Genomic DNA, 24836 nt, shown 5'->3' on the forward strand with positions numbered 1-24836 from the left:
CTACTCACCCTCACAGACACACACACATACACACACATGCAAGTGTATACATCGCCCTGGAGGACACTCTGAATCACTCATGGACAAGTGTGCACACACACACACACACACACACACACACACACACACACACACCAACAAATGCAAACACACCTCATTAAATGCATACACGCACGCACATATACGCACGCACACACACACACTTACACAAATGCACAAACACACTCTTAAAATGCGCACGCACACGCACATGCACACACACACACACACACACAGACATACACACTCTCACACAAACTCTTATCTGGGCTCATCATGGCTGAAGTGTCAGTCATTAGGACCTTCACTGGTTCCCTCACAGCAGGTGGGAGAATGATGAGTGGGCGACAGGAGAGGAGAGGAGAGGAGAATAGAGGAGAGGAGAGGAGAGGAGAGGAGAGGGGAGGGGAGGGGAGGGGGATGATGGTAGGGGGATGATGGTAGGGGAAAAGAAAGAAGAAATCTGCATGGTTATATAGGAAGGCAGGAAAAAGGAGAGAGAGACAGAGAAAGGAAATGCAAAAGAAAGAAAGAGGGAAAGAACGAGCCTCTCCATGTCTAATCCCATCAGCCCCGTTCCGTCATCCAGATTCTGTTGTGCCCGCTGCGAAGGTCGCGTGGGGGGGTGGCTAGAGAGCACCGTCACCATGGCTGCCCATCTGTGGTGAGATCCGCCACCCATGGCCAAGCAGAAGGGTTCCTTCCTGACCTGCTCTCTCTCTCTCTCTCTCTCTCTCTCTCCAACCACTGCCAGGGCAAATATGTCATGTTCGCCCCAGGCTTGGTGTTTAAGTGACACTTTTATCATTCGTATGGGATGTGTTTTTTTGGTAGCTTGGTTTTATGACCTCAAATTCATGTTGATGGCATTTGGTCCTGTGAAGGAGAGCTAAACACGCGCTGGTCGCTTGAGCTGTTCACAATGTGGTTTTGTTCCTGGGGTCAGAAAACTGCAACATGATGTCGACAAATAAATCTGTGAAAATACACCAGTTTAGGTTAGCTACTTTTTATCAGTGCCGGCTGTGCAGCTGTTGATATTTGCAAGTCTTAAAGGCCACGAATGTGTGCGCTGTAAATTTGCCAGCTTGGTTTAAACAAAAAAAATTCCTTTCAACCTGGTTGGCATTTGACTGAAGCCTGGAATTTAAATGGATGTCTTATCTGCGGCTCAGGAATGTTCTGTGAGGGCAGAACAGAAGCCCCACCTGGCGCTCCAGGCTGGTGAAGTGGCACAGGGAGGTAGAAATCCCAGGGGAAAGAACTTCAATTTCCTGTCTCGGTTCCAAGGTGACCTAAGTAAAAAAAAAAAAAAAAAAAACCTTGCTGCTGTAATATGGCGCCTCTCAATAGTGATCTGTAGGTACTCGTAGTTTGACGGAGAGACATTTCATCAAGCCTTTTGACATATATCTATGTATCGAGATATATATTTGGAACCTGAGTTCACAGAATGGTTTAGCATCAGATTTGATTAATTTCTTCATCGTTTTTTTGTTTCACTATAAGGACTCGTTCATATGGTCTTGCAACATCTGTGATAAGGAAAGTTGATTTTGTTGAAGAATGATTTCCCCTTTATTTCATATCCGTGTCATTGTTAAAATGCCACTAGAGTACACACTTCTTCACACTGTCATGCTCCAATGTCTGTGTCAGTTGTCATGGAAATAGACTGCCATTGAACATTGAAAAGGAAGCCAACCAAACATATGCAGACCTCCATAATGCGTTTGTTCTATATGGTCAGTCATTCTGTGATCGACCCCCCCCCCCCCCCCCGTCAGATCTCCATAGCAACAAGTGTCATCAGGTCAGCTCTTATGCCCTGGCTCAGAGAACACATAACCACAGCACTTCATGGACCGTTTCTGTGGTCATCATTTAATAGCTGAAACCCATCACACCAGAAAGTTCTCTCTAGAGCTCTATCTCTCCCTAGCGTACACACACACACACACACACACACACAGTTGATGTTCCTGGTTGTGATTTTGTGTTTTCTTCTTCTTTTTTTCAGACTCTACCTGAGACAGCCGTTTCCAGCTATGCCGCCTCTCTCAGGGAGAAAGGCTACCTGGTGCCTGCGCTCTACAAGGTCGTCCGAGAGAACTACAGCGATGTAGGTGCACTCCTGCTCTGATAGGGGAAACATGGAATTTTCCCTCTCTTCCATTCTTCTCTTTCTTCTCTCTTTCTTCCATTTTTCTCTCTCTTGGGGACGCACCATTCACACATTTGAGACTGAGTGTTCTGTTGGTGGTTGTTTTGCCAGGTGCTGGTCAGTTCTAGAGTGGTGGTGTAGAAGTTCCATTTATAGATGTAGATTTTTGTCAGAAGTGTGGCAACACACACACACATACTTCAGTGTACCAACTTTGCTTGCCCACAGTGACCTTCTGTACTGAATGCAATCAGCCTTATCAGTTATTATTTTAGTAAGTAACCAATCTCTCTTTCTCCCTCTCTACCTCCCTCTCTTTCGCTCCCTCTCTTTTGCTCGCTCTCTCATGCACACACACACACTCACTATCTGACTTTTCCCCTTGTTTGCTTTCTTCTTCCCTACTTTGTCTTTGTCAGTTGCTGGAGCCGGTGTGTCACCAGCTCTTTGAGTTCTACCGCAGTGGCGAGCCTCGTCTCCAGCGCTTCACGCTGCAGTTCCTGCCCGAGCTGCTCTGGAGCTACCTGTCGGTCGGCGCCGGACGAGACCCCCACTGCTCCGGCTGCATAGAGGCCCTGCTGCTCGGCATCTACAACCTGGTCAGTCTGTCTGTCTGTCTGTCTGTCTGTCTGTCTGTCTGTCTGTCTGTCTGTCTGTCCACTGCTCCTGTCTGTCCCCATGTCTGTCTCTCTTTCTGTTTCTCTGTCTTGCTCTCTCTATCTGTCTGCCAGCCTTCTATTTGCTTGTAAACCCCCGTGTGAGTGTAGGGCTGCTGGCGATGTCTTGTTGGGCACTTCATACTCATTATGATATCTGTCTGTCTCTCTGTCTCTCCTAGCAGTCTGCTTATTTTTCCATCTGTCTCTCTCTGTGTATGTGTAATTTTCTGTCTGTATGACCACATGTGTGCCACCATGACTTCCTGTCTCTCTGTCTTCCTTTGTCCTATGACGCTCTTCCCCAGCGGCAGTCGTAGAGGAAGCAATCAGAATTCACTGACCAACTCGAGACACGCACACATTTGTCCATAACTGTACAGTTTCCTGTTTGACAGGCACCGTGGCGATGCAGACAGACTCCCTGTCTGTCAGTCTGTCTATGTTTGTCCAGACCGTTTCTTAATTTAGCCGAGCGTCCTGTCTGGGGAGGAGATGAAGGCCACCTCTGAGTCTCCTGCTGGGAGCTGTTTTCATCACCTTTTCAAAAGGCGGCTCAATTTAAGCAATGCAGTCTGACAAGACAGCAGTGTGGCTCGCAAATTAGGTTTGAATGCGCTTTTGTTTGGGTAAACTGACTGCTGTTTTACCTCTAAGTGTTAAATGGTCATCTCAATTTGCATTGACAATAGAGCCGTGTGCTCGTCAAACCTTTTTATGCCTGTTCATCTTCCTGAGCCCATTTCCATAGACAAATCAGTCTGCCAATGATGACAGTACTAAATGAGGACAAGCTAGTCCAAGAAGACCAAGCAGAGTTTGCCATGCTATTCCGGGCAGCGTGATTTTATAATATGACTGATGTGTTCTGATTGGGAAGCCCCAATGCATTGTGGGTAGTGAATGTGGGTGTATAATGTATAATGTGATATGGCTGAACTGGTGAGCACAGAGATAGGCCAGTTTCTTCTGGGAGATGAATCCTGAGGGAGGGGGGCACTTTCATCCCACATACACCCCCAGCCCCACCCCCTCAGTGAACTGTCTCTGTCATCTCAGCACCACTCAGAATAACAGAGTAGGGCCTGTGCCAAGAGTGTGTGTGTGTGTGTGTATGTCTGTGTGTACACGCGCTTGTGTGTGTGTGTGTGTGTGTGTGTGTGTGTGTGTGTGTGTGTGTGTGTGTGTGTGTGTGTGTGTGTGTGTGTGTGTGTGTGTGTGTGTGTGTGTGTGTGTGTGTGTGTGTGTGTGTGTGTGTGTGTGTGTGTGTGTGTGTGTGTGCTGGCAAAGGGCACAGGGGAGCGCGCCGTGCGCCTGGCATCAGCCACTTGGAAATTGACTGTGTGCCTGCAGGACACATAAGGCCACTGGGCCAGTGGTATGCTGTCAGAAAGAGGCAAGCCTGAGTGAGGGAGAGCAAGCAGGAGAGAGGTTGTGTGCTTTGTATGTGTGCTTTTTGTGTGGGTAAATGCTATTTGTGTGTACTCTGTTTGCATATGTGCGTGTGTGTGTGTATCTGTGTGTGCTCTTCGAGTGTGTGTGCGTTTTGTGTGTGTGTCTATGTGGACTTTGTGTATGTGTGTGTGTGTGTGTGTGTGTGTGTGTGTGTGTGTGTGTGTATGAGTGACAGATAGGGAGCAAGAGTGAAGAATACCTAGGGGCACGGATACAGACGCACACACACATTAAGCCTCTGTCAGTTCATGTTTGCTTTTTGTTGGTGCTTGTTGCAAGCCAGCATTGTAGAGCGGGTGCCCCAGTGTCCTCCCCCCATTGGAAGAAGAACCAGCAAGAACAGTTTCTGTCTTAAACAGGCGTTTCTGGCCCAACTCACGGCTCAGATCGAAGATGAAGTGATGATGGCATGTGAAAACACGCTGATGCTGAATAACCAGGCCAGATGAGTCCCTTGGGGACGGTAGAAGTGCTGTGTTATAAAGGCCAGTCTCAGGTTTCTGTTGTTGCACTGATGACTTTGATTTCACATTAGGGGTTACTGGTATGTGGCAAGCCCTGTCATGCTGCAGGACCCTGGAAGCTAAAGAATTGTACATCCATCACATTCCTGATACACACACACACACACATGCACACACAAATGCAAAGACACCTCAAGTGCATCCTGGACATAGCAAATGCACCCAGTACACACACACATACTCACTTACTCGCATATGAAGCACGCACATATACAAACTTACCAAATGGCTTTCCTGGATGTATAGCAGTGTGTAGTACATGCATCTATCAGCACCATGTACTAATGAATATTTCATTTCCTCATAGGAACGTATCAGTTCACAAGTAAGCAAGTTTGCCCTCCATGCCGCAGAGACTCAAATGTTTGCTTACCATCTTGTCTTGCAGGAAATAGTCGACAAAGACGGACAGAGCAAAGTGTTAACCTTCACAGTCCCCTCCCTGTCTAAACCGTCAGTATACCACGAGGTGAGAACTTCAGGAATACGCCTGTGCTGTATAGTGCAGTATTGCATGTTTATTGCATATGTATTGATTGATATTTATTGAATGTCCATTGTGTTGTCGTTTCCATTTTGTTGTCATATGGAGTTTTTTTTAAAATGGTGTGTGGTCCCTCCCACAGCCCTCCACGATTGGCTCTTTGGCCTTAGGGGAAGGTGCATTCGCCAACCACGGACTGAGTAGGGTTGTTTACAGTGGACCCTATCTTCAGAGAGAAACGTTCACAGCACAGAACAGGTTTGAGTTTGTGTTTGAGGGTGTGTGTGTGTGTGTGTGTGTTTGTGTGGAGAGAGAGAGCGGGGGGAGGGAGGACAGAAGCATGAAATATTTATGACATCCTCCCAAAAGCTTTCATTAGACAAATGAAATATTAATGTGTGAAGCCTGGCTAATGGGTTGGACTGGTGTTTTTTATTGTTTTGCTTTTTTTTCTGTGTTGCTGTGTTCATTTTGTTGTCTTTTGTGTCTCTTTATTAACAGATTAATAGAGGTCACAATACAATATCATCTTGAATGGTGTGGGTGTGTGTGTGTTTTTTTTATGGTGTGTGTGTGTGTGTGTGTGTGTGTAGGTTTGAAGTGCTGACGTTCCTGCTACTGTGCTACAATGCTGCTCTCAGCTACATGTCCACCACCTCCCTGCAGTCCCTCTGCCAGCTCGGCTCACGGTGAGAAATGCGCACACGCACACGCACACACAGACACAGAGAGTAATGTACATTATGTACATCTCTCTTTGTATACGTATAGAGAGTGCATTTAGAAAAAGAGGGACACACACATATATAAACACACGCACACAAAATAACTCATCTCTCTGTTTCTCTCTCTTTATACACACGGATACACATACTGACTCACATACTCATGGGCCAGCCCATTCTGCTACCGAATAGCTCTTATAAGTCATACACACACACACGCGTACATACACGCATGCTCACTGTCACGCCCAGCTCCGTAATAATCTTCTTTTCTCTGTGAGACTGAGAAAGGGGGCCGATTGTATAAACTCAGAAGTGTGTGTTCTTTGATGCTGTGACTCAGCTGACAGCCTGAGCCCACTGAAGCCATAACCCAGAAACACATCTGTGACGGCTTTACATCCTAAAGGAAATGACATATCTGTAGCAACGAGCAAAAATTTACACAAAGAAGTACAAAGAATGTGGAATATATTCCCTATGAAAATGGTAGCAGTATTCAATATGAAATGCATGGTCTATATTGTCAACATACGTAGCTTAAAGCTATACAACCTTAATGACACAGAAGAGGTTATTGTGGAAGCTGAAATAATATTAAATTATTATAACCTTTTATAGTCTATAGTTATATAATATAAAATTGTAATTGTTTGCTAGAACATCCAGCGTGCCTTGCTCAGCGCTAATGAGTCCTCTGTGTTCTAGTTGGTGAATGAGCACATTGTTTACATTAGCCTCGCCTGCGTCGCTACGGCAGCTAGCAAGGTGGCGGCGTTAGTGGTGTTGACGAGGTTAGTGGCTGAGGGTTTGGATACGCCAGGAGAGCGCTAAGTCGCCGGTATGCCCTGATCCTCTTTACACAGCTGATCTGTGTTGTGGTGTGCCTCCCCCTGTTCACATGACTTGCCAGGCCATGCTGGTGGATTGGTCACTTCCTGTACCTGATTAGCTCGGCTTAGCGCTGTGATTACTCCCGAGAGAAGAGCATGGGCCAGTCATAAGATCTCTTTGTGTGGCTCCTCGAAACCTGCCTGACCTGCTTAGAGATTAGAGATCTAACGTGGAAAGGTGGATAATAATAATAATAATATATATATATATATATATGTGTACATATATAGTTTCTGTCAAATTACCAGAAGCGATACATCAAGGGCACAGTGAAATGTTTTTAATGTTCTAGTGTATTCTAAGTACCGTGTTCTTTTGTGGTATGTTATTTTGCTAGTGTGCCTACAACCCTCTGGGCCAGAGTGTAAAAAAAGAATGGGCAGGAGTCCTGAGAGGTGTTATCATTTCATTAAGCCTTTAGAATTACATGATTATTCTGGGTCTTTCGTACATTTGTTATCTTTTTGACAGCAAAACTATCTATTTACGGGGAGCTCAGATTTTTCTGGCTTTTTAAAAATTGTACTTCAGAGAGTACAAATTAGGCTTTGTACACCTACATCCTATTTTTACCGCTGTCGCTTGAGTGCGTTGGTCCAGCAAAGGAAAGCAGACAGAGGCCGTCAAAAAGACACTGAAAATGGAGGAGTGGATTTGAAAAAGCAGGGGGAAATGATTGACTCTCTGAAAGGCGAGTGGAAAAGAGCCAGAATGTGGCTGCTGAGAGATAGAGGAGTAGAGCAAGAGGAAAACAAGGCATCAGAAAGGACAACGGCTAAGATGGAACGCTTGATGGAAAGACTAGACCGCGCGGTATAACAGTAATAGAACTGAGAGTGACGAAGGCAGTATTGAAAAGATGAAATCGGACTATAATTGACCACTTAGGCGTCTGTTGTGCTTATGGTGCTTATGTAGTGATCTTTACAATGGTCTCAGTCTACTGGATTTTTCTAGTTCCATGAAAAACATGTTACTTGTGTAAGTTGTGTTGCGATCGATGAAGGACCCTCAGGGTTGTTGCAGCCAGGCTGTGTTGTCAAGTTTTTTTTTTTATATATATATATATATATATATATATATCTTATAGCAGAGAACCCTTCTCGTATTCATCTTTAAAAAAAACAAACTGAACGTAAATAAACCTAGCTGCTGTCCTACACACTGGCCCTACGTGGTGTTAGTACTTGGAAGTGGGACCAACTGTGTGCGTGTGTGTGTGTGTTTGTGTGCGTGTGTGCGTGTGTTTGTGGATGAGTGTGTATGTAGTTTACCATGGTTTACCACTGTGTACTTTTCAAATTCACCGTTGCCTTAATAGGCTGTGTGTGGTGCATATCTTTCCACAAGCTCTTCAATGCCTGTACATACCTGTAACTGAGGAATCGACAAACTCAGATCTAGAGGAAGCCTCTGTGATTATACCGTCAGAGTTCATGTAGTGAAAATGATAGGATTAACCAATCCGAGACAAACTTGTCAGTTGCCACTTGAATTCTGCTCACCCCAGTGCGTGTCTGCCTTCTGTCTTATTGTGTGACTGAGAGGCAGACGGCCTTGTGGGGAAGAAAAAGAGCTTGTCCACAATGGAGACACGTCACTAGTCTGGACTGTGCCTTAAAGGCAGGACGACACACACTGAAACCTCACTATCAGTAGCCAGAAAACCAGTTTATTTGAGAGCATGTGACGCTAATCGCCTTTTGCCCCACAAAAGAAGCAATATGAAATTGCTTTTTAATATTTTTTTCTGCCTGCTTAACACCTGTCTGCCTGTCCTGTATCCAACCTCCAGGGTCAGCATCTGCGGGTATCCACGGCAACAGCTGCGGCGGTACAAAGGCATCAACACACGCATGATGGTGACCTCCGAATTCCTGGTGCAGCTCATCACGGGCATCCATTTTGCCTTGTGAGTGACCTTTCACCTCTGATTTCACCTTTCCACTTCCTGCTCTTATGTTTCTTTTGCTGCCATAGCTAGTGCTTCCCTATTGCCTGTTTGCAAACATACTGATGAAATGTACTCTTTACTGCTACATGTTGCTTGAGTTGGACCAAATCTATGTTTAAACTTGGGATCAGTGTGTTAAAAGCTATTGGTGGTGGTTTATTTATATAGATCCTCTTTTCTCCTCTTCTGCAGGTATAACGGGGAGTCAGACCTGGGATCCAAAGCGCTGGACGATGTTCTGTACCGAGCCCAGCTAGAGCTTTACCCTGAAGCATTGCTGGTCAGTGTGTGTGTGTGTGTGTGTGTGTGTGTGTGCCTGTGTGTGCCTGTGTGGATGTGATTGTGGGTGTGTATACGCATATACATGACTAAAGGAGAACTGAAGTTCAGATATTCAGCCACTTCAACAAAATGCAGCCCCATCACACTTTTCTCATTGACTCTGATGAGCGGTGTAATCTGTAACCGCTGGGCTGTTGGCTGCCAGCACCATCCACTATAATGCAGTCGTGATGAACAGCTCCATCCACTATAATGCAGTCGTGATGAACAGCACCATCCACTATAATGCAGTCGTGATGAACAGCTCCATCCACTATAATGCAGTCGTGATGAACAGCTCCATCCACTATAATGCAGTCGTGATGAACTGCCGCAGTGCAGAGGCAGCGCTAACTGAAGCTGGAGCTCTCCCCGTATCACAGAGCAGGAAGTCTTAGCTGAGATGGCTTCATGCCGTCGGTGTGGTAAGGGATAGGATCAGTGTAGGATGGATCCTGTCTGTCTTTATCTGCAAAGCCACTGTGCTCTCTTTCAGCAGCTGATTGTAAAGACTGTGATTTGAATGGAACTTAAGGCAGGCATGAGTCATTGTTTGGGCTATTTTTACCCAGTAATTAAAGTGTCTTTTGCCGTTCTCTTCTACTCTTCTACTTTTCTCTCTCTTCCTCGGCTCATCTCTTTCTTTCGCTCACACTCTTTTTTTTTTTTTTTTTTCTCTCTCCTCCTGTCCTCTCATCACTCTCTCTGCTTGGCCTCTCTCTTTTCCTATTTTCTCCCCGTCACTTCTTCACTCGTCTGCCCTCTTTCTTGTCTTCTCCCATCTTGTCTTTCACTTATCTGCTTAATGTTCTTTCTTTACCGACCTCTTCTCTCCTCTCCTCATCCCTCTGTCTTCTCCTCTACTCCACTCTGCTCTCATCTCTTTTCTTCTTCTCTCCTTACTTCAATTGACTTCTTCTCTCTTCCTCTCCTCTCTCTTCTTCTCTTTCACCCCATTCACCTGTCTCTTCTGCCGTACGTATTTTTCTTTTTCTATGCACATCCCTCATTTCCCTGTCTTGTATTCCTCCTCTCCCTTCCTCAGGTGGGCAACGCCATCAAGTCCACCACCCAGGGTGCCACCCTCAAGTCCAACAAGGAGGGCACGCGCTGCGCAATCCAGGTGGAGATCACGCCCACGGCGCCGCGCATCTCCCGCAACGCCGTCACCAGCCTGTCCATCCGCGGCCACCGCTGGAAGAGACACGGTGAGGGTCACGAGGGGCCACACACCAGGGGCCGCCTCTTCACAGAAACCGCTCTCGGATCCCCAGTCTCCAAGCCTGTCCCCCTTAAGGCCAATGGCAGCCTGTTAGGGGTCTACGATCGTAAAAACAGTCTAGGAGTAGTTCCCTTTTTATGTGTTCAGGGCTCAGGGTTTGGCTCTTTGCTTAGTCAGCAGGAGCCTCACCCATGTGAAAGTACTGGTTTGTTTGGGGTGAGATCTGCCCCATCCGCTAGTCCCCTCTTCCTCTTCACCTCCCATACTCTCGCCCTCACAGAGATTTCACACGCCATCATCTCCATCCTCCTCATTTTTCACTGTCATACTTTCAGTACAATCACTCCATTCACTAATTTGTTCAATCAGAGCCCTGTCCAATCAGGTCGTCTGTCGCTCAGCAGAGCGGAAGATGGACGCCCAGCATTCTAGAAGCCTGTGATTTTGTTTTTGTTTTTGTCCTCTTTTTTTTTGTCTTTAAACAAGAGATCTCATCCATGGCCAATTAAATCTGACAGGCATCGGTTGCCATGGCTGCATCAAACCCCCCTTTCCCCCAACCTCACATACCCCCCTCTCTTCCTGTTCTCTCTGGAACTAGTAATTGGAGCGGTAATTACAGTTTTGAGCCTGACCGTTTCAGATCCCTACCCCTTGATTTAATTAATGAAGGCCTAAAAGAAGAGCAATTACACATCAGATTTTTTTTTTTGGAAGAACGCTTGTGATGGCAAATTGCATTAAAGATCGCATTTAGAAAAGTTTTCCACAACAGCATGGGCCTTTGACTAACAACCAAATACTTATGGCATACAGCATTCATTAGATGATAATTACATTGAGCTCTTAATGTAGATTATCGCTCATTATTACTCAGTGCCAGTCTTCATTCACATCACTCATCTGACTGCAGGTTTATGTTTTTATAGAGCTGTGTTGATGTTGCCTGTAATGTTTTTATAGTGCTGTGTTCATGTTGCCTTTTTACTTATGTTTTTTAAGTTGAATTATCATTTCTGTTTTGCCATTGTTGTATATTTATGCATGTGTTTTATGTCTTCTGTGTCTTTTTCTGTGCATGTGTGTGTGTGTATGTCTGTGTGTGCTTGTTCGTGCGTGCTTGTGTGTGTCTGCGTGCTTGTGTATGTGCGTGCATGGTTGTGTGTGTGTGTGCGTGTGCGTGTGCGTGTGCGTGTGCGTATGCGTGTGTGTGTGTGTGTGTGTGTGTATGCTTGTGTCTGTGTGTGTGTCTGTGTATGCGTGTGTGTATGCTTGTGTGTGTGCGCGCGTGTGTGTGTGTGTGCGTGTGCGTGTGTGCGTGTGTGTGTGTATGTCTCTGTGTGCATGCATGTCTCCACTCTCATTCTTCATCCAGAAACTGAGGAGAACAATGTAGACACGACGGACTTGAGTCCGGCCGGCCCCATCCCCGAGATTAACATCACAGGGGTGGGGGGCGAGCGCGTGGGGGTGGCCAACGGCGAGGCGCTGAGGAGCCGGCCAGAGGGGGAGGCGCTGGGGGGCACAGCAGAGGTGGGGGCCGACCCTAGGGGTCAGCACGAGGTCAGGAGGCAGAAGTCTGTGCGGAGGCACCTGGAGGACGGGGCCACGCCCTCGGGGAGGGTCCACTTCTAGAGGCCCCTCTCCCCTCTTCCTGCCAGCACGCCTCCGCCTCCCTCCGCATAGCCTTCCACGAGCGAGCACAACCCCGCCCCTCTCCCCTCGGAAAGCCCAGAGGTACTGTGTGTGGGGAGCGAGTGGCCTGCACTACCACACTCTTTCTTATTCCCCCTCTCCCCCCCTCCATCAGGTGGGACTGGGCACAGCAGAGCGCTCCTGGAGTCATAGCTTAGCATAGCACACAATGAAACTCACCTGCGTTTATGTTTATTCAAATTAAATTAGCAGAGAAAGTTCCAGCTCGACAAGAAAATTTGTACTAAACTAGACTTGGATTTGTAAGTCGGCATTAGTTCAAAATGGCACACAATTTTTTTTTAAATCCAATTTGTACATATTTTGAGCTTTACTTCAAATGTAGTAGATTACCCAAGATAAATGTCTATGATTGGGTACGCTTCTGCATAATTTGGTCCCTGTAAGCTCTCGCTAAATGTTCCAAATGTCTGCCTCATAGCTGCAGTGCAAAACTAAAGACACCATGTTTGACAAGCAAACATGATTGGCTGGCTTACTGAATTTGGATTTAACATCGCATGAAACGATGATTTTGTTGAACTCAACATTTGAATGTACTTTTGCAGACATCTCAAAACATACTTTGCAATCTTGGTAGAGATAACATTCACCACAGAACAAGAGAACTCTCTTGGAACTTCCTTGTAATACTGTAAGAGTCCAGGTGTGCTTGTGTGTGTGTCTCGGAGTGCTCTTAATGGCATGCACTCAAGAAAACTTTTCCTGAATATAGTGCAACAGTTCTTTTCTAACTTGTTCCCCTCTTCTAATGCCATTTCTGTACTTCGTCCTGGTTTCTCACCGAAAGCTTCTATTTAATTGCCACCCACTTCAAGTTTACAGCTTGCTAAGCACTACAGAGACGTCTGTGCACTGCGTGAGCTTTAACCTCCACTCTTTATACACACACACACACACACACACACACACATATTCTTTGGAAAAAACACTCTTATATACCACAGGTCTCTATTAAAGAGCTCTGTCCTTTCGATTTAATGTTTTTTTCAGTCTGCCTGAATTGCAGAATTCTCCTCAAACTCGCCTTCCGCCACTAACACGTAACTACTGGGTTGCCATTCAGAAAGGACTTTTGTCCTGATTGCTTGGACGGGCACATCGGCAGCTCTTGATATGATTCATTGTCGTGGGAAATTGAATGTGTCCCTTTTGGAAATTGTGACCTCAAGTTCTGTTTGGGTAATGCCACGAAGGTGACATCTGCCTCTGAAATATCTGAAAGTATTTGGCCTTGACGAGAACTGCCGATTGGCCGCCACGCTGCTTAGTGACATCTTTTAGATAAGAGCCTTCTGGTCTTTGTGGCTTAGATCAAATGCTTCTGCTTGGTGTTTGGCTTAAGATATGATGCTTTTGCTCTTGTGGCTGAGATGTTATTATACTACTGGGTTCCACTTCCTTCCTTTCTCCCCTGGTGTGTTGTGATTCCCGGCGCTGCCTCTAAGGGGAAACAGAGCCACTCATTTGTTCTTTGGAGGTCTTGGAGGTGTATTTATCAGGGCTAAGTGAAGAAGAAGTAATATGTTTTATCCATGTAGAAGTAATGCTCCAATGTGTGTGAACACAGAATATAATAGAAAAACACTAGATAGTCTTGGCGTTATTTAAGTGACGCCTATTATTAGTTCATTCTACTCTATTTATAGCTCACAGAAGCCTTCTAGGAAGACTAATCTTAAAGGGAGTAGAACTGTTTGTGACTTTGTGACCTCCACTAAGACCCTACTGACTGTGCCCACCCTCGCACCCTCCCCCTTACAGACGCAGTGGATCTGGGTTCCCCGGATGACCTGACGGAGATCGCAGAGGAGGACGAGGGCTTTTGCCCACGTGCGTTGGTGGAGGGAGGTGGCGGCGGCGGAGGGGGTGGCAACAGCCCCCCCATCGTGGTGATCAGCAACAGCTGTGGCGCCACCAGCCCTGCGCCCACACCAGGCAAGCCGGCGGGCAAGAGCCAGAGGCGACTGCTGGGGGGCAAATCCAAGGACAAGGAGAAGGAGAGGGAGAGGGAGAGGGAGGGGTTGGCTACTCCTGATCAGCGAAAGCAAGGAGGCGCTGGGGGGCGGGCCGTGACTGAGAACCCGGAGCAGCTGGCACTCAAGCGCCTGATGCTCACGTCCAGCCAGTCCGTGCCCAAGTCCACCACGCTCAGCCTGTCGCGCACAGCCAGCGCCGTCTTCTCCCGGTCCTTCGAGCAGGTCAGCAACGCCCTTGCCATCGCCACCGGCAACCAGGGGCACCGCGCCCCAAGCCCCAGCCCCGGCTCTAACCACGCCCCCGCGCTCAACAACCGCTACTCGGCCTGCAGCCTGCAGGAGGAGGGTTTGGGCTTCATGATGGGCGGCGGTGAGGACCTGAGCCCCGCCCCCCACCACAAGCAGCCGTCCCCGAGCATCAGCGTGCATCTGGCCCCCGACCTGTGAACTTTGACCTATGAGGTCACGTGGGGCGTGGTCACACCCTTGTGCCCGCCCTCATCTTCTTGGTAACGAATCTCACTGTTGCTCTTCTTTGACAAATGACTTTGCCTTCTTGGTGGACCCAACATGACACCCCTCCCCTTCATGGTTCCCCCGTCACAACCTGAAAGTCTGCACTTAACCCCCCCACCCACCCCACCCCACCCCACATACGCCCCTTGTGAAGAAGAAGAAGAAGGCAAAAGGGGGAAGCTGCTCAGTGTCCCTTCCTGTGGTGGCATTCAGCCATAACTGTGGCACCTTAGAGAAAGTTCTCGGTTTTTAATTGTTCTCTATCTGTTGATGGGGTGTGAATCACTAAAACTGTTTTAAAACAAGACAAAGTATTTTTCCAATTAATTATTTTCTAAGAAGTCCCCACTCCAGTCATTGTAACTGTTGTTTTTGTTGTTGTAGGGGACTGTTATTCATGATCTCTTCATAGTGTCCCCATCAACTGGTTCGGTATTGTGGACTGTACGCCAGGCCGTTTAAAGTGTAATTTTTTTTAAGTGTCATTGTGTGTGTGGGTGGGTGTGTGTGTGTTTGTGCCCGAATCTGTTTGGGTGTAAATGTACCTGAAAGTATATAGCCATGGGTTTACATTTGGGATGCTGGTGGGTTGGCTTTGCTGAGCAAAATTACAAAAACGCATCAGGTTGTTTTTTGTCTGTTTCTTAAAAGAATGCGTCAGAAAAGCACAGTAGCGATAAATGATTGCACAGCATGTTTAATTAAGCAATGGGAAATGGGTCAATCAAGAATGACTCATGTTGCACTAGGCTTAAACCCAAGCCATCACTATGTGTCCCCAGTCGAACTTCGAGTCCCCAGCATGGTTGTGTAAGTCATATTTTTACCACTATTGATCAACTTTGTTGGGAGAAATCCACCCAAATTCACCTCAAATATTTAAAACAAAGATAAATAAATAGAAAAAAAAGGCTTTGTTTACAACAGCTGCTTTTCCCAAGATGCCGAAAGAAGCGCCATCGGTTAATTTTGATCCAGTGAATAACTGTGATTTTCCTCCACTGGGCTCGGAGCAGCACGCCCCTGCAGAAAGAAACCGCCTCTCGTCGCGTGGAGGCAGAGAAGGTGTTTGTATGATGATGTTTTCTACGTATGCTGTACAAACTGTGGTATTAGGAGAAGAGGAAAGAAAGGTTCCTTTGCAGTATTAATATTGAAATCAAAGCACATCTGTTTTTTTTTTTTTTGTTTTTTTTGTTTTTTCTTCTTCGACTTCAAACCAGCACGGCAAGGAGTTCCGATGGGGAGCGATGGCCAAGTATCTCACCCCTTGCAAAAATTCACTCCAGTTCTCTTCTGCAAATTGTATTGGATCGCCCATCTTGGAAGTGACTGTGCTCGTATCATGTTACTGTGTTTATATGATTGAGTTGTGTGTTTGTGGGATTGTTTTTATTGTTTAATGGGTAAATTGGACGAAACACTGTGGTACTGTATGATTTTCATGAAATGGGAAAATTGGTTAATTTGATTTTTGGTCAGCTTTGTCTCCATAGAATATATATTTGGTAAGTACAGGGGTGTTTTTTTTTTTTTTTTTTTCTAGTTCACAATGTGGAAGTATAACAATCATGACTCAAAATTTTTGTTTACAGAAATGTGAAAAAAAATGCTCTTGTGAATTGTACATATTATTGTACTAAAGTTTTTTTTTTGTTTTTGTTTTTTTGTTCTTTTTGCCTTTTGTCTGAAAGTAACTCAATGATAAAGCTTCTCGGATAATAAAGTGTTTATATTTCAGCTGTTGTGAGTCTGTATGTGTTTCCATGTCCTTGTTTTGCTGTAAAGGCAGAGGCTGCGATTCTGGCAAAAATGTGTTTGATATTGAAGCCTTACAGCCAGTCAAATTACACCCCTCCCTTCTGTGCTCCTGAAGCAATATGTTGATTGGCTGGATAATGGATTTGTTTATGGCTCGATCCAGATTCAGTTATGACTTAACACACATTTGCATGGCTGAGGATCGGAGGGTGGTCAGTCAATTGGTTGAACGGATTACACTTTTTACCAAATGGGACTTTATGATTAAGAATATGAATTACAATTTTAGTATTAATTATGAAATGTCATTGTTAATTCTTACCTAATTAATTTGTTCTCTTTTGTCATTGTGTGTCTCTCTACCCCGCACATACACACGCCCATCATTTCTTGCTTTTACTCTAGTGTCTCAGTCATCATTTATTCACCAGGTACATTGAATAATTTACAAGAAGACATTCACACTGTACCCACTAGCCTGGCCTAGATAATTTGAACTTTAACTCTTGGTGTATTTGATAATGAGTCTTAGATTTACAGTGCCCTCCACAATTATTGGCACCCCTAGTGAATATGAGCAAAACAGGCTATGAAAAAATATGTCTTTGCTGTTTATCCTCTTGGTCTTTCACTCAAAATATTCACAAAAATCTTACCTTTTCATTGAAGTAAAATTATTGAAAGAAAAAAAACTGTTGACATTTAAATAAATATTTTCCCCCAAAACATGTGTGCCACAATTAATGGCACCCCTTAATTTAATGTTTTGTGTAGCCTCCATTTGCCAAGATAACAGCTCTGAGTCTTCTCCTATAATGCGTGATGAGGTTGGTGAACACATGGCACGGGATCTGAGACCATTCCTACATGCAGTATCTCTCCAGATCCTTCAGATTCTGAGGTCAACGTTTGTAGACTCGGCTTCAGCTCATGCCACAGATTTTCTATGGGGTTTAGGTCGGGGGACTGTGATGGCCATGGCAAAACCTTTATTCTGCGGTCGGTGAACCATTTTTGTGTTGATTTTGAGGTGTGCTTCGGATCATTGTCCTGCTGGAAGGTCCAACCACGGCCCATTTTACTGGAGGGGGGCTGTTAGGTTTTCATTTAATATCTGCTGGTATTTGATGGAGTCCATGATACCATGTATCCTAACAAGATGTCGAGGGCCTTTGGAAGAAAAACAGCCCCACAACATCAAAGATCCGCCACCATACTTCACATTGGGTATGAGGTGCTTTTCTGTATGGCTATCTTTCTGTCTACTCCAAACCCACCTTTGATGTTTGTTGCCAAAAAGCTTTATTTTGGTATCTTCTGACCATATAACTCGGTCCCATTGAAAGTCTGACTTACATTTGGCAAACTGTAGGCGCTTTAGTTTGTTGTTGATTGACAGCAGAGGCTTTTTTCTGGCAACCCTCCAAAACAACTTGTGGTGATGTAGGTGGCGTCTGATGGTAGTTTTGGAGACTTTCTGACCCCAAGACTCAACTAACCTCTACAATTCTCCAGCTGTGATCCTTGGAGATTATTTTGCCAGTCGAACCATCCTCCTCACGGTGCGTGGGGTCAATGTACAGACACGTCCTCTTCCAGGCTGATTCTTAACAGCTCCTGTCGCTTTAAACTTCTTAATTATTTCTATGATAGTGGAAATGGGTATTTTAAACTGTTTAGAGATTTTCTTGTATCCATTTCTTGATTTGTGCAGCTCAACAACTTTTCGTTGCACATCATCACTGTGTTCTTGGGTCTTTCCCATAGTGATGAATGACTAATGGAATTTGGCCTGTCACCTCATATTTGTACGCCAGTGGAACAGGAAGTCATGGTTGACCTCATCAAGAGTTCCTTATCATACAGGTGAACTTAAAAATGTAAAACATGACTGGAAATATACTTCAGTTAGATTGTTCTAGGGGTGCCAATAATTGTGACACACATGTTTTGGGGGAAAATATTTATTTAATGTTTAATGTTTTTTTTTTCTTTCAATAATTTTACTTTAATGAAAAGGTAAGATTTTTGAGAATATTTTGAGTGAAAGACCAAGAGGATAAACAGAAAAGACATATTTTTGTATAGCCTGTTTTGCTCATATTCACTAGGGGTGCCAATAATTGTGGAGGGCCACTGTACTTTATTCTATGTAAATAGGTTTTTGAGTGCACACAACTCTCCACGTTCTATCCGGGTCAATTACGTGCTGTTGTGGATATACAAATCTGAAAACCAAAATAACTGATTCTAATGTGGTTCCATTCTATCACTGGGAAGTCTTACATTATTGAATGTAGTTCAGTCAAACCTACGTAAACTTAATCTAATACGATGCAATATACAGTACATTGTTTCACACCATCGGTAGCTTCCCACTAGATGGCGCCACACTGCCATCAACAGAAATCTGAATCGTCACTGTCGTAAAATAATGCATGGCACCGTTTACGGCCACGCTTAGAAACTACTTCCGCTTGGAAGTCCTTCAGAGTCTCGTACAGTGTGAGGATCGTTGAAAACATGGTCAAGCTCAGCAAAGAAGCCAAACAGCGGCTCCAGCAAGTGTTCCAGTGTGGACAGTTTGCTGTCCGATGGGGGTTCATCCCTACTGTTTTGTATTTAGGTCAGTATGATTGTCGTTTAACAACAGTGCAAAACACCATAGCTAGCTAGGGTTAGCTTGTTAACTTAGCGTGCTACTTTGGTCATCTCCAGCTTCCATCACACGGGCTAATGTACTCCTTTCTAACATGATAACATGAGTATTGTGAATAGGCGGATAACGGTATCATCACCTTTAATGCCTTTGTGCAAAGGTAACGAATTAAACATCCACGCGAGTTATGATGTACCGTTAGCTGGTAGCTACCTAGCCAGACTGTTCCGATCATGTTGACGTTGAACTGTAAAGCCAAGGTGATCATCGGGCGCTACCATAATGGCCTGGCACGACGATACAAATCGGTGTTATTTTGGGGATATTTGGGCAGTCCTATTTCTGACTTGGGACGTCTGGTATTTATTGCTTAAAAAGGAGGATGTTGCGTTTTTGCCACGAGGGAAGTTCTAACGTGCATGCAGTTTCCTCTTTTTCTCTTTCTTGGATATTTTAGTTGCCATAGTAGTTGGGAAAGAGGGTCTGTGGCTGAAAGTCTGATTTGGTGTTGCTGTGACACTATCCATGTGTAGCTTTGTTTTTGTGCCATCATAATACTACCATGACCACAATTGCTTCCTTCAGAGAGATTAATCTCTAGATGAATCAGCCTTTTTGTTTTGGTGGAATTTAGGATATTGAGTTTATCACCTGTCAGGCATTTAGGGGGAGGGGTGACTTGATGTGGCGTGATGTGATGAGCCAATATCGGAAATCCGGGTCTCTCTAATCCTTCCTTTTCACTCGAGCGATCGTGACGTCAACTGAGTCTGTAATCTACATTGGGCAAGCCTCTCCGGCCCCCTCACCCGTTTTCCTCTGCCACTCAAACCCCCTCAGTGACTTTAAATATCTGATTGTATTGTCATTCTGGAATTTATGTGTGTGGGAGTGAGCGGGAACAAGAGTTAGTTTAGAATGTTGCTGATGTTGCAATCCATCATTTTCTATCCAAACAAAAGCATCTGCGAAATTCAAAGCCAGGGCCATAGTTCAAGTACTGCTCACACCAGATTGATAATATTCCTCAGGGTGAAAACAAGTCCGTACATACATGTATCTTTGAGTGTTTTTTTGTAGCTACAGTATGGATGAGTGGAATGGATCCGAAAGAGGCACAGTCATGTGGCCTGTAATTGTGTGGCACAGGCAGTAGTTTTGTAGGGGGGGACATCCCTACCGCCTATAAACTCGACAGGGAAGCCTAAGTAACATTGATATTTTCGGACATGGCTTGCATAGCAAAACTCAGAAAGTAGGAAAGACATGAGGGAAAGTCCTAATGTGCTTTGTTATAGAAAAAAAGGCCATAGGGAAGTCAGAATATAGTAATGTCTTCACATTTCAATGTTGCATGCGTCTGCAACACTTTTATGCTTCCCATAAAGGCCTCTTTTCACATTGATTCGAGAATCCTAATGGAATGGAATACAAGGTGGCACTTTCACGCAGTTGGGAGTTGTCAATTCATCTTGTGTCTTGACAGATGATCAAAGGCACGTTCATCTCAATATGCGCTGCTTTGCAATGAGGGCTGAGTTGTGTTCGGTTTACTGTCTGAGCTGTGGGGAAAACAATTGCTTACATTTTATGTCAAAGGTGTCAGTTTCGATTCACACCTGAGGTGTTTTGTGTGCCCTCCCAGTGTCGGGTGAGCTCTTGAGAAATGCCTTGCTTACAGGGAAGTTTGTCACATTAACGAGAAATGCTGATTAAAATTAATTTTGTAAATCCCCTCAGCCCTCAGATTGCAGACCCTGGATGAATGGCCACCCTAAGGTGAAATCCACCCAACTGAATGTTTTCCACGGCCTGCAGGTCGTGTCACAGGTGTGAATCCCACATAAAGTTTGCATCTCGCTCTATGTGGCTAAAGGCCAAGGTTGCAACTGTCAATTGACGCTTTCCTTGCCAGTCTGTCTAAGCTGCCTCTTTCTAGGAAATGGAAACTCATATGTGAAAAAAAAACAAGAAATTGAGCTTCATGGGCCTCCATTCATAGCAAAGCTTAGTCGCTGAACGTGATGACCAGTGTGAGTTTCACACATCACAGAGGAAGTTGCATCAGGCCTACGCCTTTCCTGATTGACATGCGGGATGACTTCCAAGAACTTTGAACATCCTGGATACTAAAAATCTTGAGTGTGTGTGGGCGGGCTCAAACTCATTGCCATCTTTTGATCTATATTATAATCTGATAGGTGAAAATTCACCCTAGTTACCTCAGGACTCCGGAGCTGCATATAAGTATATTTATTAGACAAACAACAATTGCAATCGGGCTCACTCCCAGCACAAGGCTGAAAGTGAAGCAATGATAAACACATCGCACAAGGTTTATATAGACAGAAGTTGAGCGTTCAGCAGGGATAACCACGTGGTGGATTTCTCACGTCCGAGGCAAGGATGGAAGTTTTGTAAGGTCGGAAGAAGCACAGTTCGACCCTTCTTATCACTTCTGGTCTAAACATGCTCTTGTACATATGCAGACTAAGTGGCACCTAATATTCTAAGTTACACACACGCAGAAACACAGAAAAGCCATGTTCCTGCTTACATAAGTACATGATTCATATAAGGTAATTAATAATACAAGGCACTTGATTATTATATTCTTAAGTCATTAACAGTGTTTGGAAATTATCTCCATCATAATCAACATATCAAATATGTTAATCTATGTGGGCTGGTGGAAATCTTAATTCAAACTTGTAGCTTTTGGTTGGTGTCGTCCACACGACAACAGGGTGTTTTTTAAACAATCTTTTTCCTTTTGAGAGTTCATCCGCATTCACATTTCTCGCATAACCTAGGCTGCAAGTTATAGCCTTACCTAACTGAGGACGTGGTAGTGGCATGAAGGGTGCAGCTCGGCCTTCACAGAAAATGAAAGGTGATTGGATAAAGTTGGAGCATGTCATTGTTTTCAAAAAGCTCAACTCAAGACGTAACTTGGTAGTGCACATGAGAGGGCACTTGCATGTAACCCGCGCTTGGTTCAGGGAGTATTTTTTGCTTAGGAAGGCTCCTAACTGAGTGAAATGACCCGGAAGTATCTTAGTGGCAGCCAAGATGAGAGCTGGTCGGATTTTTTAAATGCTTAGGAAAAGTCCCTCTGCTTCCTTTCTTATCTCCTTCAGCATAGGGAACACTGAACCATCCTTTACAGTAAGAAAGGAGGTAATACCGTACCACAACAGGACGGACTATCCGACCACAGCCTATGTCTCTTCAAAGCAATCCAGAACGAATGGGGTCCATCATTAGGTTAGCAAAAGTGGATGCTGGGTTCACCCCTCACATAACTGTTGCATGAAGCCCATTTTCCTTACAGAACAACAAAAGATGGGTGGGTTAGGCAGTGCTATTAATACACCAGGAATGACAAGTGTACAGCCTGGGAGGTTAGCAATTCTTGATTCGCCACATTAAGGACTCCCCTGTGTATATTAGTGTGCTTGTAAAGTACGTCACAGACAGATCTCATACAGTGTGGTAGACTAAGCATGAAGCCAGTGGAATTTGAGTGTGTTGTAAGAGCATGACTTTCACTTAATTTCATGACATGACATCCGTTCTGAGTAAAGTGATTTCACAAATGATCCTGGGAATAAGGGTGAGTGAAAGTGTGTGTTGGGAGGATTTATTTATTTAATTTTGTTTTATTATTGTTTTTAAGAAGAGCATAGCCAGGACCTGAAGAGTTACGGCATGTGTCATCTGAGAAATTCTTTTTAGGCCTAACAGTTTCCAGTTTCCACTTCCACTTGCTGGTCGTAGGAGTTTAACAAGTAAAGTCTGTTATACTTTCATCTGAAGAGCCAGCAAAAGTCATGTATAGTCGCCTGTAGTGTCAAGCCTCCTCAGTTTCCATCATAATGGTAACTGAACCACGAGTCATTTCTTGAGAAAAAGGAACCTAGGTCTTGGCACCAGGATAGTCACAAGGCTAAATAGAGCTAAGGACTTAGCCACCCAAGGCCCACTGTGGGTCGGACTGGAAATCCGCTTGTGCTCCTGCCACTCATCCTTACTATATGGACCAAGATTTTACCAGCAGACCCATTTCATACACACTTACCAATGCTACATTGTTGCAGAACTCCATTGTTGCAGAACTACTGTAGTCAGTAGTTTTTGGTTGTGGAAAAAGAAAATTCAGCATGGATGGAGAGCATAATGACTTTTCTTTCCCCAGTGCATATCATAGAAGCTTCCATAGAAAGATGGTTCGTCCTTGGGTCAGTGTTTCCTGTGGGGCATGAGGTGTTGATGAGGAGCATAGCGTGTCTCCTTGCAGATTGGCGAAGGAATAAGGGACTTCCCTGGAAAGCATCCCTATTCTGAAGCTGAAGACTAATAACTTGCACAATTTCTTTTTATTATAACATTTATTTAACCAGGAGAGACCCATTGAGATTAAGAATCTCTTTTTCAAGGGAGACCTGGCCAAGACAGGGGTGGGCTAGGAGACCTCTGTGTAACACATGTTGCTTTTGGTTTCCATGCATGTTGTATAATATTGGAAATGTTTTTCTGATTAACTTAACTTCTGATTAAAGTCTCATGAGCACAGACCGGGTTCCTTCCTCTGAGAATGTGCTCATCTATTTGTAAGTGGTGACTTGGTTGCACCTCGCTAATTTTTTTTTTTTTACAGGATTCAAACGAGGAGCTGATCCTGGCATGCCTGAGCCCACACTTATAAGGTACAGTAAGTGAGTTTATGTCGGGCAGACATAAAGGTGGATGCTTTCTGTTCTAATTTCTTTGTATTTTGTTAATGTTCGTAACTGGAAAGGTGTCTTGTAGTGATAGATTTAGCTCTGCACGGAACTCCTGAGTCTTTGTTGAAAGTAAAAAGACCTTGTGCAATCTTACTGAAGATACACATGATGGAATGCACTGAATATAAGGTGTATAAGTATTTGGATGCATTTTCATTTTTAGAGAAAAATAATCAGAGTAGGAATAGATAGGACTGCAGTTTCGAAGCTCCAAAAGAATATTTGAATCTGTGTTCAGGTTAATTGCACTCAAGTTCCAAGATTTTCAATCCACCCAAAATCTACTGAGAAAACACCTTTATTTATTCCTTTGAAATGTTTCACTGCAAAACCAGAATGGAGGTTCAGCATTCACTAAAAGTGAAAGTGAGAGGGAAAAAGGGATGCATATAGCACCACTACCCCTCCACTGGTGCTTAGGGTATCTAGCAATCAGACTAGTGCAGAATACCCTACCCCACTACAAGCAGTCAAACACAGTCAGGTCATGACTTTGGCGGAGTCAGGTTTGTTTAGACGGTCCACCACAGTAAACTGCTTTTCTTCCTCCTCCACCCTCCCTCGCCTAGTTTGCTGTGGGGCTGAGGGCTTGCAGAGACGACCATGGGAGATTGGGCCATTTCCACCGCACCATCATCTCCACCTACGGCTGGCGGCAGACCTCATGCCAACCCCAGGCTCCTGCTGAGAAGACAAGGCCAGCTCGACCTTCTGCTGGACTGGAGTATGGTGTCCCATGAAGGACAACCTTAGTCTACAGCCTGACCACATACATTACTGTCATTTATATGCCCTCAGAGACTATATCGTTGTTGTTGTTTTTTTAATTGTTTTTTTGGTAAAGTGTCAGTGATTATGTCCAAGAGGTGCTTGACTTTGCCATGTAGGTCTGTGCAGTGTACATGTCTGCCTATTTTGGTAAAAGTCTGTGTTTTACTTCCACAATAAATTCCATGTATGTGGATCAAGTCTTGCTTGTC

At 44.7% G+C, this 24836-nt stretch overlaps 2 protein-coding genes across 4 annotated transcripts in view; both read left to right on the plus strand.

The window, feature by feature from the left end:
• fam126a (family with sequence similarity 126 member A) overlaps nucleotides 1-16389 on the plus strand; it is a 30958-nt gene extending 14569 nt beyond the window's left edge. For all 3 annotated transcript variants that reach the window (XM_012831500.3, XM_031586514.2, XM_031586513.2), the window contains exons 3-11: nucleotides 2060-2161; nucleotides 2623-2802; nucleotides 5227-5307; nucleotides 5465-5580; nucleotides 5916-6011; nucleotides 8737-8853; nucleotides 9088-9175; nucleotides 10262-10424; nucleotides 13919-16389. In XM_012831500.3, coding sequence (XP_012686954.2) covers nucleotides 2060-2161; nucleotides 2623-2802; nucleotides 5227-5307; nucleotides 5465-5580; nucleotides 5916-6011; nucleotides 8737-8853; nucleotides 9088-9175; nucleotides 10262-10424; nucleotides 13919-14580 — 1605 coding nt within the window. In that variant the 3' untranslated portion in view covers nucleotides 14581-16389. The remainder of the gene's footprint in view (nucleotides 1-2059; nucleotides 2162-2622; nucleotides 2803-5226; nucleotides 5308-5464; nucleotides 5581-5915; nucleotides 6012-8736; nucleotides 8854-9087; nucleotides 9176-10261; nucleotides 10425-13918) is intronic.
• A 2473-nt stretch (nucleotides 16390-18862) lies between these two features.
• tomm7 (translocase of outer mitochondrial membrane 7 homolog (yeast)) lies at nucleotides 18863-24829 on the plus strand. Its single transcript, XM_042710653.1, has 3 exons — nucleotides 18863-19036; nucleotides 23730-23778; nucleotides 24426-24829. Exons 1-3 carry the CDS (start codon nucleotides 18934-18936, stop codon nucleotides 24439-24441), a joined length of 168 nt encoding a protein of 55 aa, XP_042566587.1. The 5' UTR covers nucleotides 18863-18933; the 3' UTR covers nucleotides 24442-24829.
• Nucleotides 24830-24836: the final 7 nt, after the last annotated feature.

This window comes from Clupea harengus, chromosome 19 (assembly GCF_900700415.2).
Source record: "Clupea harengus chromosome 19, Ch_v2.0.2, whole genome shotgun sequence".
Lineage (NCBI taxonomy): Eukaryota > Metazoa > Chordata > Actinopteri > Clupeiformes > Clupeidae > Clupea > Clupea harengus.